This window comes from Eleginops maclovinus, chromosome 5, assembly GCF_036324505.1.
Source record: "Eleginops maclovinus isolate JMC-PN-2008 ecotype Puerto Natales chromosome 5, JC_Emac_rtc_rv5, whole genome shotgun sequence".
NCBI classification, from domain to species: Eukaryota; Metazoa; Chordata; class Actinopteri; order Perciformes; family Eleginopidae; genus Eleginops; species Eleginops maclovinus.
The window spans coordinates 19,051,490-19,073,086 of record NC_086353.1 but is presented as its reverse complement, the minus strand read 5'-3'; the positions used below and the strand labels follow the sequence as shown (position 1 = coordinate 19,073,086).

General features: G+C 43.3%; 1 protein-coding gene across 1 annotated transcript in view; it reads right to left on the bottom strand.

The window, feature by feature from the left end:
• Positions 1–21,597, bottom strand: part of sorcs3a (sortilin related VPS10 domain containing receptor 3a) — a 220,516-nt gene that overhangs the window by 64,634 nt on the left and 134,285 nt on the right. Inside the window, exon 5 of the mRNA XM_063884714.1 lies at positions 886–959. Within this exon, the coding sequence (XP_063740784.1) occupies positions 886–959 (74 nt within the window). The remainder of the gene's footprint in view (positions 1–885; positions 960–21,597) is intronic.

Sequence of the window (21,597 nt, the reverse complement as noted above, 5' to 3'; positions counted from 1 at the left end):
GAGTTAGTGGTAGTTTAACCTGGTTGCATTCGCCTGCTCACTTGGGTTTAGAGAGAACTGCAAAAACTGAAACTGCGTATGGATTAGACTGGATAGACATGGCTTTCCCATTGGGCAATATTTCATATCCCTTTGAGGCAGATGAAGCCATTGTCCAAATGCAGCCAACTGGAGGCCTGCCTGGCCATTGCTAGAGGCCCATCCAGTGTTTAAATGTCCTTGAAGGGGCTTTGGCGGTGAAGGGTGAAACTAGCGATGGATTGTGCACATTCTTTAGGATTATACTACAATGGCACTGAAGATGCTAAGATTTATGCAAGTTAGAGTGGATATAGCCACCAGCAATCTTGCGCACACCCCAGTCACCTCACAGAGGGGGTGAGGGCAGTGAGCTGGAATGGATCCGGGCCTTAGTTTGTGATGAGTGTGCACTTTCAGACTTAGTAGACACACTGCAGGGGGAATGAGCAGTAGATGGGACTGGATAGGAAGTGACAGGGACGTCCCGGATCCATTATTAGTCATAGCTCCTCTTACTGTATGTAAACTTCTTTTTCTGCATGCGTATAAAACCTCCCTCTTTTTATTCTATTGCTTATATTTATGTGCAATGTGCCTGATATAAGTCGGGCACGTTTAAGAAATGAAGTGGAATGCCCTCGGACGCTGAATGCAAAGTGTGTTCTGAAGGAGGAGATTAATCTCTGCCTGATTGTATCAAGGGGTAGATGATATGAAGAATTCCAGCAGTATCACCAGTCAGTCACACAACTCGTCCCAAGCCGTCAATATCCGTTTGTTTAGTCGCGTGCAATAATTGCTGCATTCCTGAGTAAACTAAACTTTGGAGGAGAGCAGTAGAAATTCAAAAAACGGATGACTCACCAGTAGAATCGGCTCGGTGTGACACGTTCGTGAATGAGCTGCCACTTTCTTCCAAAGTCCACCGAGCTGTACAACTGCGGAGAAGAAAAAAAAAAAGAAAAAGTCAGTCTCGTTAGCAAGATGAATGCACTTTTCCACATCAGTCCGGCTTGTAATTAGACGGGCTGATTTAAAAGTCGTAACAGTGACGAGAGAGCTTGAAAAATGGCAGGATAATTCCAGGGTGGAGGCTGTAAAGCATCGTCAGGAGACATATAGCGCTGGAATGCTATCATCATTACCAACTGGCATTTAAGCTAACATATTGTCACAGATATGGGCATCTTTATTCCCTTACAACTTAGAGCTTTGGGTTTAAGACCACGCTCGAAATAATACACTATAAGTGAAATCACATTTATGAGGCCACTTTTTGCCTCATCATCAAAATATTCGATGTAATTCAGTGGGAATTGTAAGGTGGCTGACTGAGGCAAATGCACTACAACGGCCAAAAACATTTGGAGTAGGATAAACTTGCTGTCCTTAAAAAAATGCCGCAAATATTACACATACGCTGCATTTATAGAATATTCACCAATGTCAGGAAACATGCACAGCAATTACTAAAAGCGTTGCATTACAGAAACTCTGTAAACAAATAACAAGTGGCACCAATCACAATTTAGACACTAAAAATGTACGCCTACAGCTGGGAGCGGAGCGCTTGTTGACATTCAGGGATTATAAAGTTGTCCCGTCACTGAAAACGCATCTGAATTCTAAGTTTTATTGGCTTTTTTATACCAACAGGAACACATGATTCCTTAAAAATTATGGAATAGGCTAACTATGCAAGATAGTGAAAGTTCTCCAGGCCCAGCTGTGTGAATGACTTTTTAGTGTTTTCATGATGTTTTGAGCTTGTTGCAGCATTTTTTTTTATTTGTAGAATACCGCTTATGCAACGCTCCTAGTAAAACCTGGGCATGTTTCGTCAAGTTGGTAAATGTTTTCTAAATACTGGCGATGCGAAGATGTTTTTTTCATTTGCACGTGTTTTGGCACATTTCTGTTTGTATATATTTTGCTATCCTGTCGTCCATCATAGTTTTATCTATGATTTGCACATGCCTGTTATCTAACCGACAGGTAAGCTTGCACTCTCCAGCCGAACTCTCTAGATTTATTAATTTATGCATTTTCTTATTAATTTATGCAGCCAACCCCACACCCAAAATGCATAACCAGCCAGTTAATGCGCAGTGCAGATTCAGTGATGAATAAAAAATAAGCATTCATTCACAAACTAAATCAGGAGACCTTTAAAATGTTACGTTCACATCAAAGTATCAGTAACATGAAAACATGACTTCAAAAACAGTTATGTGCAGAAACATTGCATGCGATAGTCCACCTTCTCTTCCCTTCCGTCTCTAACACACAAAGCAAGTGCAGCAGCAGTCCTCGTCTCTGTAATTAGCTCAGTCCAAGTAAAAAAGTATTGAAAAACCATAAACATCGGATTTTCAGGTGATCGGGCCCTATATGGGTGCTATCCGCGGTGCTGATTTTCTGTGTGTAAAAAACTGTAATAAAAAACTACTTCAGACTGACGATTCAAAGTTTAGCGCTTCCAGTTAGCATCTCCTTGCGGACATCATTTTCCTCATTGAACGTCCGAATCCCTCCTTTTTTCCTCTCTGTACACAGCTCTAGTTTGGGCATTGGCCTGTCGTACACTTTGCCTGTAGCGAAAGTTTAGTAAAATGATGTGTGACTAACTCTAAATATCCACCCTCCATAACTTCACTTGCTAATGTTGCTACTTGCTAACAGCGGTGATGACAGTACGACGTTTATTTGATTGGTGAGAAGGCAAAGGGCGGGTGGCTTCCCTTGGCATGGCCCTGACTAATCACAGGTAGGCAGAGGCATGACGGTAGCCCCATCTGATTGGTCAATCCCTCAATTTTTTTTCACCAAGGGATGTCTATTTCGGTGGGCCTCTTCTCGACCATGATATTAGTTCACAGTGAGTGCAATATACTGTTTCACCATAACATCTAGAGGGGCGCTGTTTCATTCTTTGTAAAATAATCAATGAGAATAGGGGAGAGATGGCAGCAACACACAGCACAGAAGAATTACCGAAACTAAACAAAGTGTTTTTTATTTATTTATTTATTAAAATGACTACAGTCCGAAAAAACAGGGGAAGCCTGGCTTCCCTTGGCCTCCAGGAGAAAACGCCACTGGGGGTAAACAGACCAACTGAGACCTGCCCGGTCTGTCCGCCGCATATAGGCACACACATGCACACTGTACAACATGCACCTATACACTGTACGACACGCACCTACAGCTCCTAAAGCATATAATATATCAGGCTACAGCTGCTGCATATGTCATTATGTGAAGCACTATATGGTTTTATAAAAATATCTACTGATTAAAGAGTGTCATGTAGGTCTGTAATATTTATTACTGATACACTGCTCTGCTTTCTGCACGGAACACAGCTGTTTTCACTGTAAACATAGCGTCACGATTAAAACAGTTGTATTAAAAAGATAACAGCCTAATAGCAGGGGAAATGTGATTAGTGAGTAACAAACGGTAAAAGGCAGAACGTTTGATGCACATTTGATCCTCTGAAATAGCTTGTAATCACAACAGGAACAGTTTGCAGAGCCGTCATTGGTTCAGATAAGTTCAGCCACGCGTCGCAACTCTGTTAAACATCACTATTGCCGGAAATAAAATCCCCGGAGGAGTGTATCCTCGGTTATAGCTCCTCCAGAGAGCATCCTCGATGCTTGACCCTCGATGTGCATTTATTGAAACGAGATGTCTTCCAACATGCGTGCTGAAATCGATTTCCGGATCACTACTGGAGGACCGAGGAGTCATGAGAAATGAGAAAGGGCTCAAGCAGGGCCGGTTCTAGCCCATTGGCTGCCCTAGGCGATATTGAGATTTTGCGCCCCCCCCCCATGCACGTATATTTTATATAATATAATATTACATTTTCATTCGAAATATGGGTTGGGGCATGTTCATTTAATTCAATGAGGGTTTTATATCCCATGCTTTAAAAAAAAAAAAAATGTGTTAATCAATGTTGTTGATTAACGCCTAGGGCGCCAATTTGGCGCCCTAGGCGTTAATGGTGGCCTGTAGGAAGAACCGGCCCTGGGCTCAAGACTAAATACAAGACAAGACAAGACACAGCTGAAGAAGGGAGGAAAAACACAGGGGCAACAGGTGAACCCAATAACGCAATCCGGAACAGGAGGGAAACTCAAGACAAGAAGTAAAACTAGACACAGAGAGGGGAAACATGTCAAAATAAATCAGGAAACTACAAACACAGAGATCATGACATGTTTCTTCAGCAACCACTCAAAATCAATGTCCTATAGAATGAGCATAAAATGAATGCAATGAATGATATATGGCACAGCTGACGTTAAGATATATGGTATTAATTACATCTTCTGGTGCCCGGGTGAACAATTAATAACATGGGTGCATTTCCTAACACTGTATTGATTGATGTTGTAGACAGAGCTCCCCATTATTGTTTCCTCGCAGCGCGGAGAGTCAGCGGCCCCGGTTTAGCTCTATGCTAATGCTCCTATTGTGGTACCTTTTATCGGAGCAAATCTGACACTTACCAAGATAAAAGGAAACACATTAGTCACACCGCTGCAGCATTTATTTGTCAGCTATGCAAGGGAAAATCCATCTATGCCAGCAGTTGTGTTTTACAATATAAAATGACAGTTTATCAGTTTCTTCAGAGCATGTGCAGCTAGTGTGCCATACAAAGGCAAGACATAAAAGTTTGTTTCTTATTTGAATCTTATACGGATGTGTCATGATCTTGGTTTATTCTGTAAAAACACTTTCCCTGTGTCATGTCTGCTTTTAATTTCTGTTTTTGTGTTCTTTCCCACCTTTTTTGATTGTGTCCAAGCCTTATAGAGTGGACACAATCCAACTTTGAAATAACTTAGCAATTTGCCACTTCCAGTTGCCGTGCCGGTTAAAGGCTTGAAATAAGAGATATTCTTGTGTTGTTTTATGACATAAAATACCTCAGTAAATACCCCGCTCGTAAATCTTTGAAGCTTGTATTTGTGAAATTAACTTTGGTTGCTAAAAAATATAATAAATATTGAAATAAACGATTAAAGGTCGTCACGCCATGAGTCCGCCTTTGTTTTACTGGTGGTAATGTGCGGCCATGCAACCTTGATGTAGTTTGATTATAGCATTTTGTTAGCTCTTAACAAGCTTCAAGTATCACAAAGTGATGTTAATAGGTGGAGATAATCCTGCTGAAAAAATGTGATAAGGATCATAAGCGGTAGTTGGCCACAAAGCTTATTTTCTGCAATATACCTTAATCCAATGGAGAAGTCCCATTGATTTTTTGTTGAGGGACCCATTGCAATGGTCATTTCTGGGTTGGTCTACAGAAATACGTACTTTGCCCTAAAACCACCTGAGCCTCTTTATACCTTGACTTTTATCCCCTTATCCATCCATCCATCCATCTTCTCCCGCTTATCCGTCAGGGTCGCGGAGGTAACAGCTCTAGCAGAGAGCCCCAAACTTGTCTTTCCCTGGCCACATCAGCCAGCACTGACTGGGGGATTCCAAGGTGCTCCCAGGCCAGCGCAGAGATATAATCCCTCCACCTGGTCCTAGGTCTACCCCTCGGTCTCTTCCCCGCTGGACGTGCCTGGAACACCTCCCTAGGGAGGCGCCCAGGTGGCATCCTCACTAGGTGCCCGAACCACCTCAACTGGCTCCTTTCAATGCGAAGGAGCAGCGGTTCTACTCCGAGTCCCTCCCGGATGACTGAACTTCTCACCTTATGCCTAAGGGAGATGCCAGCCACCCTGCAGAGAGATCCCATTTTGTCCGCTTGTATCTGCGATCTCGTTCTTTCGGTCATGACCCATCCTTCATGACCATAGGTGAGGGTAGGAACGAAGATGGCCCGGTAGACAGAGAGCTTTGCCTTCTGGCTCAGCTCTCTTTTCATCACAACGGTGCGGTAAAGCGACTGCAGTACCGCTCCCGCTGCTCCGATTCTCCGGCCCATCTTACACTCCATTGTTCCCTCACTCGAGAACAAGACCCCGAGATACTTGAACTCCTTCACTTGGGGTAAGGCTTCATTCCCTGCCTGGAGTGGACATCGGCCTCAGATTTGGAGGTGCTGATCCGCTTCACATTCGGCCGCGAACCGATCCAGTGAGTGCTGAAGGTCACAGACCGATGAAGCCATTAGGACAACATCATCTGCAAAAAGCAGTGGTGCAATCCTTAGCCCACCGAACTGCAGACCCCCTCCCCCACGACTACGCCTCGAAATCTTGTCCATGAATATCACAAACAGGATTGGTGACAAAGCGCAGCCCTGGCGGAGGCCAACCCTCACCGGAAATCGGTCCGACGTGCTACCGAGGACCCGGACACAGCTCTCGCTTTGGGAGTACAGAGATTGGATGGCCCTGAGTAGAGACCCCCTCACCCCATACTCCCGCAGCACCTCCCACAGTATCTCCCTGGGAACCCGGTCATACGCCTTCTCCAAATCCACAAAGCACATGTAAACCGGACGATCGTACTCCCAGGCCCCCTCCAGGATCCTTGCGAGAGTAAAAAGCTGGTCTGTCGTTCCACGACCAGGACGAAATCCGCATTGTGCCTTCTCAATCTGAGGTTCGACAATCGGCCGGACCCTCCTTTCCAGCACCTTAAGTAAACTTTCCCGGGGAGGCTGAGTAATGTGATGCCTCTGTAATTGGCACACACCCTCTGATCCCCCTTTTTAAAAAGGGGAACCACCACCCGGGTCTGCCACTCCTTCGATACTGTTTCTGACTTCCACGCAATGTTGATGAGACGTCTCAACCATGACAGTCCCTCAACACCCAGAGCCTTCAGCATTTCTAGGCGGATCTCATCCACCCCCGGGGCTTTGCCACTGTGGAGTTGGTTGACTAAATCAGTGACTTCCCCCCGTGAGATTGGAGTTGATCCCCCTTCATACTCCAGCTCCGCCTCTAACATAGAGGGCGGAGTTGTCGGGTTCAGGAGTTCCTCAAAGTGTTCTTTCCACCGCCCTAACACCCCATCAGTTGAGGTCAACAGCGTCCCATCCTTACTGTACATAGCTTGGATGGTTCCCTGCTTCCCCCTCCTAAGGTGTCGGACGATTTTCCAGAACAACTTTGGTGCCGACCGAAAGTCCTTCTCCATGTCTTCTCCGAACTTCTCCCACACCCGCTGCTTTGCCTCGGCCACGGCTGAGGCTGCTGCCCTTCGGGCCTGTCGATACTTTGCAACTGCGTCAGGAGTACCCAAGGATAACATATCCCGGAAGGCCTCTTTCTTCAGTCGGACGGCTTCCCTGATCACCGGTGTCCACCAGAAGGTTTGAGGGTTACCGCCCCTTGAGGCACCTAAGACCTTGAGACCGCAGCTCCCCGCCGCAGCTTCAGCAATAGAGGCTTTGAACACCGCCCACTCAGGTTCAATGTCCCCAGCCTCCAAACGGATGCCTGAAAAGCTCCGCCAGAGGTGTGAGTTGAAGGCCTCCTGGACTTTGGATTCCTCCAGACATTCCCAGTTCACCCGCACTACACGTTTGGGCTTACCAGGTCTGCCCAGAGGCTTCCCCAGCCACTCGACCCAACTCACCACCAGATTGTGATCAGTTGACAACTCCGCTCCTCCCCTCACCCGAGTGTCCAAAACATGCGGCCTCAGGTCCGATGATACGATAACAAAATCGATCATGGACCTTCTGCCTAGGGTGCTCTGGTACCACGTACACTTATGAGCATCCTTATGTTCGAACACGGTGTTTGTTATGGCCAATCCATGACTAGCACAGAAGTCCAGTAACAAACCACCACTCCGGTTCAGATCAAGGGGGCCGTTCTTCCCAATCACGCCCCTCCAATTGTCTCCATCATTACCACTGTGTGCTTTGAAGTCTCCCAGCAAGACTAAGGAGTCCCCTTCAGGAGCCCCATACAGGACTTCTTTCAGGGTCTCCAAGAAGGCCGAATACTCTGAACTGATGTTTGGTGCATAAGCACACACAACAGTCGGAGTTTTCCCCATAACCCGCAGGCGTAGGGAGGCGACCCTCTCGTCTACTGGGGTAAACTCCAACAAAGCGTAGAGGTGAGCCCCACCAGATCCAACTGGTAACGCTCCACCTCCCGCACAAGCTCCGGCTCCTTCCCACCCAGAGAAGTGACATTCCACCTCCCCAAAGCCAGCTTCTGTCGCCTGAGTCTGGTCCGTCGAGACCCTCTGCTTTCACTGCCACCCTTCTGGCAGCGCATCCGACCCCATCGCTGTTTCCAGTAGGTGGTGGGCCCGCGGGACGCGGAAGCGGAGGTGTTGCCCACATTGCTTTTTCGGGCTGTGCCACCAAACGCTCGCCTGGGAGTCCTCTTTCTGGGACCCCTGGCTTCCTCCGTGCCGGGTATCCTCGCTTTCAAGTATGTTTTTCATGAGGGCTTTTGAACCAATCTTAGTCTGGCCCCTTACCTGAGACCAATTTGCCATGGGAGACCCTACCAGGAAGACAAGGTTCCAGACAACACAGCCCGCAGGTTCATCGGGGCACACAAACCTCTCCACCACGATAAGTTGCTGGTTCATCCCCTTATTATTTTTGGTATATTTAAGTCCTGTTTTTTGTTACACTTTTGTCAGATTCTTATATGTTATATCTTGAAGAACGTCTGTTTGGTTCTGTTTGCCTTGCCTGGCCTAGATGTACGTTAAATTAAAGTCTTTATGTTAAATGTTATGTTTCCTCTACTCTCCTGTATTTTTTGACCATCCTGACTATGTGTTTCTTGACACAATACATAACGTTAACCCTTTATCATACCATTGTTCCAACATATTATCACCACTTGCATGCCTATGTTTGAATTGCTTGCCAATGATGAGTAATGGCAAGAGACCAAAGCTTCTTTATACCGTCAGTTGAAGCATAGATCTGGTATAAGCTGGAAGCACACATTTGTCCCAACAGTTATGAAGTTGAATTCTAATATGCAGTATCCATAGGCGTCCACTGTACAGAAAATGTGATTCCTGATTCTTCCAACCTCAGTAATGAAAGTTCCCCAGCGGAGCCTTTGGGTGAGTGTAGCAGGGCAGCAGGCAGAGTCCCTCATCACTTTAGACAGTGACATATGACGCCAGCGGGCAGGCTCAGCTTTTCCTCTCTCCATTCATCAGTTCAATGACATCTTAAATTTTAAAGCTTCGGAGCTGTCACAAAGTAAGCTTCATAGTTTCCCTCTCACTTCGATAAATCAGCTGGCCAGCTGCCGTGGCACCATGCTGACAGCCGAGGGCGCCGGTAGAGGACGGGAGCTCAAATGGTGATTGAGGAATTGCAGGGAACACCTTAGTTAGATTCATCTATTCATGCTGAAAATGTTTGGGTTCATAAAGGTGCAGGTATTAGACATTCAGCTGAAAGTGCTTTGAAATGCTGTTTGAGGACTTTTGAGTAGTTTGTTAATCACATTTAAAATATAAATGTATGCGAAAAATGTATTTGAACTGATAAAAAACAAAGTTTCTCTCCCAAGCACTCTCCTGGTCTGCTTTGTTACAAACAAAGCGACATCACTATATAACACTTGCGCTTCTATTGATACTTGATATGCTAAGAGGCAGAACATCTCTAAGAGCAATCATAAAAGAGCCCGCCAGCTATCCAATCAGTGCAGACTGGGCTCTGGCTTCTTACAGAGGGTGGAAAGAGGTGCTGCAGTACAAGCAGTTTGAGTAAAATAAAGACATTTTTTTAACATTAAAGCATGCAAACATGTCACAGTAGAAGCAAAAAACACAAATATTAAACATAAAATTAGCATAATAGGGCCCCTATACTATGAGAGCAATACAGGTGGTAAATTCATGATATAAAGTTAGAAATAACTATCTGTATGACGGTGTGCACTGCACTCGCATGTGTAGCTGATCTTACTATATGCTCTCTTCACAAAGCACATACTTTAATAGACGTACTGTCCTAAATGAAACCGTTTTTTCTACATTTTAGGAATTTACAAGAAGGCAGATATAATTAAAACTGTCAATGTCATAAAACTGCACAATTTTTGTAAACTTATCTGAGGTCTTCATCTCTGGTGACAAATTCTATTCTAGCATCTCTTAGCATCTGATAGTGTCATATCTTCTACTTTGCGGGTATCAGAGCCAAAACTCATCATTAGCATTACAGTGTTTCCTAAATTTTGCTCTTAATGTGTTTCCTAAATTTTGCTCTTAATGGGTGACACTGACACAGCATTTAAAATAAATAGCTGCTGCTTAATGGAAAACAAACAAAGGTCATTTTTTTTCAATAATTATTTTATCTTGATATCCTGTTTTTACAGAAAAAACAAGACGCATTTGGTTTATCCAGGTCGGCTTTCCATTTAAAAACGTATCAGCTATTTGATACAAATTTCCACCTTTTTTCAGGGTCCAGCTCGAATAGAAGTTAAGCTGAAATTAATATGTATATCAGCAGGCTATTCATCAGCCTTCAAGCCTCGCCCAAACAGAAGAAGACCTATAAAATAAATTAAGTTCATTGATAAGAACTAGACCAAAATGTCCAAAATGAACTTGTAATGACTCGAATTGGAATAAAACCACCTATATACAACTTTGTGTTAAAAGGATAAATTAAATCAGGAGAATGGTTGGTAGAAAAACTGAATTATAATACAGTTCCAAAGCTAGAGTATGAAAAACAAAAACATCCACTGGGTCAAAAAGGCCATTTGCAGCGTGACTTATTTCAGGAATTATTCATGTTAATGAGATACACAGAAGCACACTCCAACGCTGTTTACACATAAGATGTGTCAATGCCAAAAAGAATATCTCACTCTGGTTTGGATCAGAGTCAAGGCATTTGAAGGCCATGTCTCACAAGAAACTCAGGCAGCACTGATTTTATCACATCCGGCCATCAAACGAGGTAAAGTATGCTGCAAGTATAAAAAGCTGCCTTTGTTTTGCTTCCTTTTCATTTATAAAGGGATATTGGATTTGTGAGTATATAGTTAATTCATTTTTTTTGGCTTTCATGTATACATGACAGCAGGGACTCACGGAGCCTGTGGCAGGTTATTAGGACCATAACAGACTACAAACTACCGCCGCAGACCTGTGACAGTCACACTTCCCTGCTCAACAAACTCAACGGCTTCTTTGCACGCTTCGAAGCACAGAACAACACACCTGCGCAGAAAACCACCCCCCGCACCGACGACCAGACTCTGTGTCTGTCCCCAGCCAGTGAGGAACACCCCTCATGAGAATTAATACCCGAAAGGCTGTGGGACCCGACAACATTCCTGGTCCAGTGCTGAGGGACTGCGCAGAGGAGCTCACGGATGTCCTCACAGACATCTTTAACACCTCCATGAGCCAGGCTGTTGTTCCCACGTGCTTCAAGGAAACCACCATCATTCCTGTGCCGAAGAAGTCATCTCCAGCCTGCTTCAACAACTACCACACCGTCGCACTGACTTCGACCATCATGAAGTGCTTCGAAAGGCTGGTCATGAAGCAGATCAAATCCACTCTTCCTCCCTCCCTGGACCCGTGTCAGTTTGCCTACTGAGCTAAACGGTCCACAGAGGATGCAATCACCTCCGCTCTACACCCAGCCCTCACACACCTGGACACTAAGAACTCCTACGTCAGAATGCTATTCATAGACTTCAGCTCAGCATTCAACACCATCATCCCCCAGCAGCTTGTGCGTAACTTACAGACCGGGGCCTCAGCCTCTCTCTGTGCAACTGGTTGCTGGACTTCCTCACAGAGAGACCACAAGCTGTCTGGGTCAACAACAACACATCGAACACACTAACACTGAGCACGGGGGCCCCCCAAGGCTGTGTGCTCAGCCCCCTTCTCTTCACCCTGCTGACCCATGACTGCAAACCCAACTACAGCTCCAACCACATCGTGAAGTTCGCTGACGACACTACCGTGGTGGGTCTCATCAGCCACAACGATGAGACTAACTACAGGGAGGAAGTGAACCAGCTGGCCCGTTGGTGCCAAAATAACAATGTCTTCCTCAATGTGGGGAAAACAAAGGAGATTGTTGTTGACTTCAGGAGAACCCACTCCCAACCCCCCCTCCCTCTGAACATCAATGGTGCTGCTGTGGAGCAGGTGAGCAGCACCAAATTCTGAGTGTGACCATCACAGACGACCTCACCTGGAACAACAACACCACTGCACTGGCAAAGAAGGCCTAGCAACGCATGTAATTCATCGGGAAGCTCAAGCGAGAAGGAGCCCCCCCCATCCCGTCATGCTCTCATTCTACCAAGACGCCACTGAGAGCATCCTCAGTAGCTGCATCACGCTGTGGTTTGGAAGTTGTACCGCCTCCAACCGCAAAAGCCTGCAGCACATCTTGAACTCTGCCAAGAGGATCATCTGGGTTTCACTCCCTACACTACAGGACATCTACAGCACTCGCCTCACCCGCAAAGCACTCGGCATTGCAGGGGACCCCACCCACCCCTCCAACAGCCTCTTCAGCCTCCTGCCTTCAGGGAGAAGGTTCTGCAGCCTCCGCTCGAGCTCCACCAGGCTGAGGATCAGCTTCTTCCACCAGGCGGTCAGGATGCTGAACTCTCTCCCTCCCTCCCGCTCTCCTCTCTCTCCCTCCCTCCCTCTCTCGCTCTTCTCTATCCTCCGTCCCTCCCTCAATCCTCTCTCTCCCTCCCCGTCTCTCTCCTCCCTCCCTCCCTCCCTCTCTCCTCTCCCTACCTCTCTCCCTCCCTGTCTCCTCTCGCTCCCCCTCTCTCTGTCCCTCCCACTCTTTCCCCCTCTCTCGTCTCCCTCTACCCCCGCTCCCATCTCTCCCCTGACCTCTCCACCCTCCGTCCTACCCACCTTTCCCCACTGTCTCAATGGAAATGTACCAGGACATTAATCCCCCTCCCTCACACACCCTTCACTCATCCAGCACCAATCACTTTCTATTCTCCGCTGCTACTGAAAATGTACTTCGCACAAAGTATTATTTGCACTAAAGAACTACTGGCACCACTGTCAAATTGTGTTGATTATGTCTAATATATGTATATATTACCTTTTTTTTTTTTTTTTTGTATACCCCTTTTTACTCCCCCTGGTTTCAAGGCTATTATCTTTTTATGTTATATGTTCTTGTTTATATTTGCACTGTGGGACTGCCAGAAATGGTATTTCAATGTTCTGTATGTATAACACATGTGGAAACTTTGACAATAAAGTGGACTTTGACTTTGACCGTATACATTGTTTTGCGTCGTTTACCCTAAACCCATGGTTTGCAGTAATCAACTCAAAGGGAAATTGAATCAGACAAACACAGATGGAACTTCTATAAGAGATGAATCATGCTTCTCTCTCAGGAGGGCATACACATCAACCATTCAAAGATTTCATAAAGCCTTTTCATTCACAGCCCTTTTTTTCCCTCTTTTTTAGGATTGTGCCGGAAATGCTTGGAAGAAATGTACATTATTGCATTTGCTGTTGCTTTCCAACTTCTTAAAGCCTGGTGTGAGTGCTAGATGAATGACGTGTCCACAGTGACTACAAACCTTTGAAATCAATTAGGAAGAAGACTTATTCCCCTTTCCCACCAAAGCAGTTCCAGGGCCGGTTCGAAGCTAGTGCCCGATTAAGAACCGGTTCTTCCTGTTTCCAGTGCAGGCCGGCCCTTGGCCCCAGAAACCCGTTATAATTTGGCACTGCCTGTCAATAAACCAAGAACCAATACGTCATGCTAACGTCGGAGGCTGAGTGAAGTGACTAGAACACGTCCACACACTTATAAAAAAACACACATCTATAAAGTCAGGCACACTCACCACACATAGTGCAATTCTGTTTATTTTGACCTTACTTCTAATGACAATCTGCACTCTGGAGAAGAGTATATTATTGTAGAAGTCATTCTTCAATCTAATCTGTCTCCGTAAGATTAAAAGCAACACAAGCATCGACCCGATTCAATGCCATTGTTGAGTGCAACTGCCGAGAAAATCAACAACGTAAACCGTGATGTCATAATGTTTCACCAGATGGTCTCTGGTCGGTGGAAACACAACTGGGGCCACAAAGAAGAGACAGTTACGAACCATAAGAGCATTAAACGGGAACTGGTTTGGAGGAAAAGGGGTATTAGTGATTGTGGTGCGGAGAGTCCCCAGTGGACAGGATCATAAGGGTTCGCAGTGTTCCAAGAATGCCTATACTTCTATACTAGTTAACTAGTAAACAATAAAAACATGTATTTACCTTTATTAAACCAGAAGGAGTCTCATTGAAAAAGAACATTTCTTTCACAAGAGGGTGCTGGCCAGAGTTACAGACATCAATTAAGAACGGAAAACATATAAAAGTCAAAATCAGAAACGTCACCATACAAATCATCTACAGACAGAGTTGCCTAGTTCATTAAAACGAGCTTTAAATCTGTTAAGATTGTTGGATCCAAAAAATGGATCAGCAGAACTAAAAACCCTTTCCTCATGTTCCGTATAGACTCTTGGGACAGTTAGTAAAAATATGTCGTAGGAGCGAAGCCGATGAGTTTCCTTATTTTTTAAAAGGATATTATTCCGTAAGATAAATTCAGTACACAATGTACTAAATCACATGAGTTATTGGTCACATGAAATATGATTGTCGTTAACCTTACTTTGATTTAGAGACTAACAGCATTCTCATCATCCATTGGTGTAAAATTGTATGCTAACATGCAACCATGCTAAAATAAAATGACCCCAGTACAGATGAACATGGATGCTAGTATGTCTAAAGACCTACAGTATATGGGGATATGCCAATGGTTTGGGCAGACCATCCGATCCCGAGCATAATGAGGGCAATGACCATTCAAGGGTTTAAAGGTTTTTCAGATCTAACTGCCCAATGGTAGCTGGTATCCAATAAGCGTGTGCATTACAAAACGTGGGTCCCTTTTTGGCCTCGTAAGAAAAACAACAATTGTTTCTAAAGTAGAAACCAATTTTATCCTTAATTCCTTTTACAAATTGTTGAATGTGAGGCCTACAAGAGAGAAAATTGTAAATTATAATCCCTAGATACGTATGTTTTAGCTTTAGGGCTACTGGACTACACTGGTCCTATTGTGACAGACAGAACTTGCCAAAATAATGGTCATGGTTTTCCTCGACTCTCCCTATGAGATGTGACTAAGTCGTCAGTGAAAGATATGGATAAAGTTTGACAGAGAGATGGATCATTATTCTCACAGAGAAAAAGGACATGCGATGGACCTGTGCAACCAATTAGGAACAGGAAGCCGATGCCAGGCTGTTCTGTGACCCTGCAAACGCCAATCCCCACTGGATTTCCAACCATGCTACTCCCATTCACTGATCAGATCACTCCTGACTACAACAATGTTCCCTATTGACAATCTGTTCCATTTCGTCATGAAAATAAGACATTATGGATTTTTTTTGAGGCAGTGGGATAATAAAGTGGATAAAAAATGTTAAGGGATCTGGTTGTTGCTGGTTGTAGTGTTTCCCATAGCAACAGTTCCAACGATATTGAAACATCAGTCTTTAAACTCTTGTCGGGTATTGTTCAAGATTTGTGATATCAGGCTAAGTGTTCAAAGCATTTATTTTCTCAGCACCGGCAGTCTATTTTAATTGTTATCAATGAGAAGAGAGCAGAAGTTAAAGCTCAAGAAAAAGCACCAAACCAAGCATCTTTTTCAGAGCTCTTTTTTCCCCCTGCAGCTCGGATCACTTCTGGTTGAAAATCTCTGAGCATTGCAGAAGGGCACTTAGCTCCCTGCCAGTGCCCCCTGACTCTATATGGCGTAATTTACCTTACATTAAGATACAGTTTGATTGAATTAAAAGGCAATTTTCCCACAAGAAAAACAAACTTAACCCTAACCCTAATCTTGACCCAAACCCACTCACCTTGGTGGTGTCCATCCATGGATTTAATTTGCCCAGTGTTAAAGATATTCTCTGATATTTCTGCTTCCACCGCAATGAAGTGGACGGCAACTGGGATTTCATTAGTGTTTGCACCTCATTGAACAATTTCTTAAAAAACTAAACAAAGGGCACAACTTCTTCCAGAAACAATGAGCAAGTGTTGCTCTGAGTAATATCAGCAGTATCAGCAGTTATGACTAGGACTTATTTCGACACATTGTTGAAGCAGATTTTCGACGAAAGTAGCACAAGGCTTATAATACCTTAAACGGAATAGGAATAACAAGAAGTAAGGTTAGGGTTAGGGTTATTAACAGCTATCATTAACAGCTTTGTTGGTTAAAAATCTCATTTACGTCAGTCCCTAGTTATTGGAAAGTATAAAAGGACATGTGACTAGAGAATGAAACAAAGAAAGGTAAACTGAGGTGAATACACACAAGATAAATTCTTCATACTGAGAGATATTTTTCTATTTTTGTTTTCCAAATATGTGTCCAATTTCCTCAATGCTTACTGCCCTGATGTTTGGATAATATGTAAACCCTTCACATGACACACTGCGGTATCAAAAAGCAAAGCAAAGGTTTTTGTTGCCTATTTTCGTTTGCACAGCTCTATCTGCAGCATTGCCGCAGCAACATTGTGCCATCCCAGAAAAGCTCTGTGCATTAACATCAAAGCACAAACAGCTCCGCCAACACATAGAAGTCCCGAGAAATGGAATCAAGACTTTGGAGTTATGGAAATGATAACTGCCGCATTATGGGCCCCTGTGTCCCAGACAATTGCTATAAGTCACTTTTATAAGTCCTAATTAAGTCTACTATAAATTATTGATGCATCTATGTACAGTGCTCTAAATCAAATGGCTTCTGTTGGCATCGCATTGGCATATCCCATATGGGAGGCAGAGGAGGACTGCTTTTATGCCCCACGATTTATGAAGCCTGCAATTTACACAGCAGTATGGATGATAGTATGGAGGGAGGTATGGGAAACGGCTATGCAAATGAACCGTCTGGATTGTTCCAGCAGGAAGCACTCTTCATCTGCAGAAAAGAAAATCAGGGTTGTCACCAAATAATGTAACAAGTTTGATAAAACCATAATTCTATCAGAAGTGCACCCTTCAAAAGATGAAAGCTTTCATATCAAAAGCACAGCAATCAATAAGATTGTTATGCTTATTACATAGTGATTGACCTTTAATGTGATGCTAGTAAAATGACCCTGTATATTATTGTAACAAATGCCATGAATGTTCTTAATGCAATTAGTTATACAGCTAATCACAAACGCTCCACATGAAATTTTGTCACATTATACATGCAAGAAAACATTCAGAGATATATTTACATCTTGAGAACATTGTGTGTCTATCAATTATTCGGCACCAACACATTTCTGTGTGGTAAGAATGAGACGTGTACTTCAGATTGGTAGAAAAAACAGCTAATATAGTAAATGAATGTATGTATTGTATCTTGTATTGAGTGGTATTTAGCAAACTTGTGTCTGAGGTGTTCTCTCCCGCAGACATAATTTCAGCATGTACATGACTATGTAATTTAAAATCACTGTTGATTTTCCAGAACATGATGATTATATAAGTAAATACATTGGGAGACATACTGTCCAAAGAATACATTCAGTGCCTACGTATAAGTGAATGACGTACATTTATGTAATACCTGTGACTATACGTATAAAGAGATTGTATTGGACGACATTGTTTTTTTCTTGCGGTTAAACAATCAAAATTGCAGGCTCCTGCCAGCGGTGTATTTCTTGAGATATCCAGAAATTATACAATTTTTAATGTTAGGGTACAAAAAAAACACTTGTCATATTGATTGTTGAACTTTATTGAGTTCTAAAAGTTGTTGTTGGAGTTTATTTAATTCTTAAAGTACTTTTATAATAAGCCTGTTATGTTTTGTATGGTTAGAGATAAACTAGTTCCGCACAAGAAGTATGACATAAAGAAGCTTGGTTCAACATATTTCCTCAGGCAATCATTTTTCTCCACTTAGAAATGACTTTGCTATGAATTACTAAGCCTATATGCATGAAAAGGAGCCCTATTATCTCCATTGTGCTAGCAAGTGCACTGCCTGTATTGTCCTGATCATGTGTTTCAAATTAAAGTCCATTAAAAGTACCCCGGGAGGACGGGCTCGCTGCAGCCCGATGAAGCGCAGCGGAGCTGTCGCTGCTCAGGACATGGGAGCTGAGCACTAAAGATACCTTCCATCTGGAGAGTCATTCAGTTGAGAAATGCACTGCAGAAGCTGAACAGCCTTTCTGGCTCCAGCTCAACGCCACCTTTCAGACAGGGGCAGCAAAGGGCTGAGAGAGGATCTGTTCAAACTGCTACACACTGATGGATTTGTGGGAAGTGTTTTGCTTTGTTGCAAGAATCAGGAGCTGCCATTTTGGATCAGTGGTTTATAGACCATTTTGGTGACAGGTCTGTTTTTTTAAAGTCCAGCTGTAATTGCATTTGCATCTTTTTTGTACTGCATACAAATATGTTGGTTAAATTACTTGTACTGAAATATAAATATCACAATGGGAGGAATTAACATTGCAGAAGTCTGCAGCTAAAATAGTTTTCAGGCTATGCAGCTAACTACCTGTAGCATCATGAAGAGCTTAAAGAGACCCATTATATATCTGCATAGGCTAACTATATCTTTGTTTACTTCTGTAACATAATGACTTCACTATATAGCACACTCACTATTGGTTAACGCTCCAACACATTGTATGTGGTATGTTAAGTGGAAGGACCTTTCCGACACATCTCTAAGTGGTTGATAAATCACAATAGAGCCGGCCAGCTCACCAAACTGAGCAGAATGGGCTCTGGTTTCAGACAGACGGTGAAAAGAGCTGTTGTCGTACTGGCAGTATGAGAAAAATAAAGAACTTTTTGAACATCAAAGCAAACATGTCACAATAGATGCATCAAATAGAAATATGAACCTGAAAATTAACAAAATATGTCCTCTTAAAAAATGTATGCCTATATTAAAACCAAAATAAGAAAGGAAAACAATGCAAGTTCACCCTTTCAGAGAGCAATTTAACCCCTGATGAGCCTTGTAAGTCCTCCTTTAAAACACCCTTACCAGTTTTAAACATATATCTGTTTAGATGGTCTTTATCATTTACTTCCGATTCTAATAAACAATAATTACCAGCACTAGTCGATTCCAATGTACAGGACGCTCAGCTGTCAATCAAGTGCATTCACTGTCATCCTCCATTTTAAATAACTTGAGAAGAATAAGTGATGTATCCCTAAAGACATTTATTTATGCCTTTATTCAAAAAACAACAGTAACAGTAATCGCTTTTGACTGAAAGGAAAATATTTGTGATTTAAGAAAAAAGTGAATGCGTCACCGCATACCAAATGACAGATGCTATGTTGGCCCATTTTCAGCATCGTCATAAAGCAGACTGATGTCTACAGCTTTAACATTATATATGTTTAATCAGAAGAAATTGTCCTCGATTGAAACCAGACTTGACGCTGTATGACGCTACAGTATTTATTTACAGTCTGCACGTCCGTATCAGAGTTTTAAAAGGAGAATCATATTTAGCAGGCAAAAGGTGTCAGCTGCAGATTATAATGACAGAGGAACATCCTGAAAGCAAAGCTCTTAAGGATGTAGGCTTACTGCTTCCTATTAAATATGGTTTGAATTAAAAGAGCTCATCTAAAGAGGATTCTTCAATACTGGAATCTATAGCCACATACAACAATATCACCCATTTAGGAATGTCACAAAATGGAAAATGCTAATTCTTTGTATGGAGTCGATGCAAAAGAAAGAGAAGGGAAATAAATCTTGAATAATTGTCTCCATCTTTGTCCCTGAATAACGTTCTGAGTTTGATGTCCCTATTGCCTTTCTGAAAACGTTAAGGAGGGATACATTTCAGCTAGTAATAATTAACAGCATAAATTTGCATCATTTGAGTAGATTAAGTCAAACAATGTTTGCATCTTGAAGGACTGAAGCAACTGTGCGGCTCTGTCTGAGAGGCCTGTTCTGTCACATTTCAGGTGAGTTGTTGGCCATTTCCTACGTTATCTTGGAAGTGAGAACCCAGACACATTATTTGTGTTTTGTTTGGACCTGAAAAGATGGGAATAATGGGAATAACAGGCTGCGTACTAAAGTCATCCCCTGAGCCCATTCCAGTCTCAAGTTTAGCAGCTAGAGTAACTTACCTTAAATGTCTCGGCTGACAACCACTACAAAATGTAAGCCCTTGAAACTCTTGGACATTTTCTGAAGATGTTCAAGCACGTGTTTTTGTAAGTCCTTTTGAAAGCAATTCCAGAAAAGATAGAAAAGGAGACAACATCTAGTTTTGATGCTACAGCATCAAGAAGAACCACTCACACTGTTTTCACCAACATAGACACACAGGGCTGTAGTCTGGGCTGTGTGTGCTAGTTCTAAATATACTGATTGTTCAGTAACTGTAGAGAACAACCGGTTGTATGGTGCAATGATTTTTTGAGGTTAAGTTCATGGCAAGATCATGGTTTAAAGTAAAATAGGTACCGAGTTAATAATAATAATAATAATAATAATAATAATAATAATAATAATAATAATAATAATAATAATAATACTACATTTTATTTGGGGGGGTTCCTTTCAAATCACCCAAGGACACCTTACATGGCATAGGGTAACATAGGGAGAGTTAAAACAGTGGATATCCTGGGTAAAACAAGACACACAACAGGAAGTGGTAGTACAGTTTATAGTGAGAATGCCAGTTTGAATAGATGGGTTTTGAATTTTGAATGTTGTTATGGAATCACACTGTCGGATATGTAGTGGCAAGGAGTTCCAAAGTCTGGGTGCCGAGCAGCTGAAAGCTCGAGCACCCATGGTGCTGAGGCGAGAACTGACCATCAATGACCATCTCTCTGGTCTTGGCCACATTCAGAAGCAGATGATTTTTCCCCGTCCACTCCACAAAATCCTCCACCAGTGCTCTGTACTCCTCCTCTTGTCCATCCATTATACACCCTACCACTGCAGAGTCATCCAAAAATGTCTGCAGATGACTTGACTCTGAGTTGTATTGAAAGTCAGTGGTGTATAAGGTGAACAGGAAAGGAGACAGCACAGTCCCATGTGGGGCTCCTGTACTACCAACCACCACATCAGACAGAACACTGCCCAGCCAGACATACTGTGGCCTTTCTGTGAGGTAGTTGTGTAATCCAGGAGATGGTGGACGCGCCTACCCTCATAGCCTGCAGCACTCAGTAGCCGTGGCTGGATCGTGTTGAATGCACTGGAGAAATCAAAGAAGGTGATTCTCACAGTGCATCCCGATCCATCCAGGTATGAGTTAGCACACTGTAGCAGGTAGATAATGGCATCGTCCACCCCCAACCGAGGCTGGTAGGCAAATTGCAGAGGGTCTAGAAATTATCTCACCTTCGTTCTGAGATGGGAAAGGACCAGTCTCACCAGCACCTTCATCACATGAGATGTGAGAGCTAGTGGCCGATAGTCATTGAACCCAGATGGAGTAATCTTTTTAGGGACAAGAACAACGCAGGACGTCTTCCACAGCACCAGGATGGTCTCCAGGAACA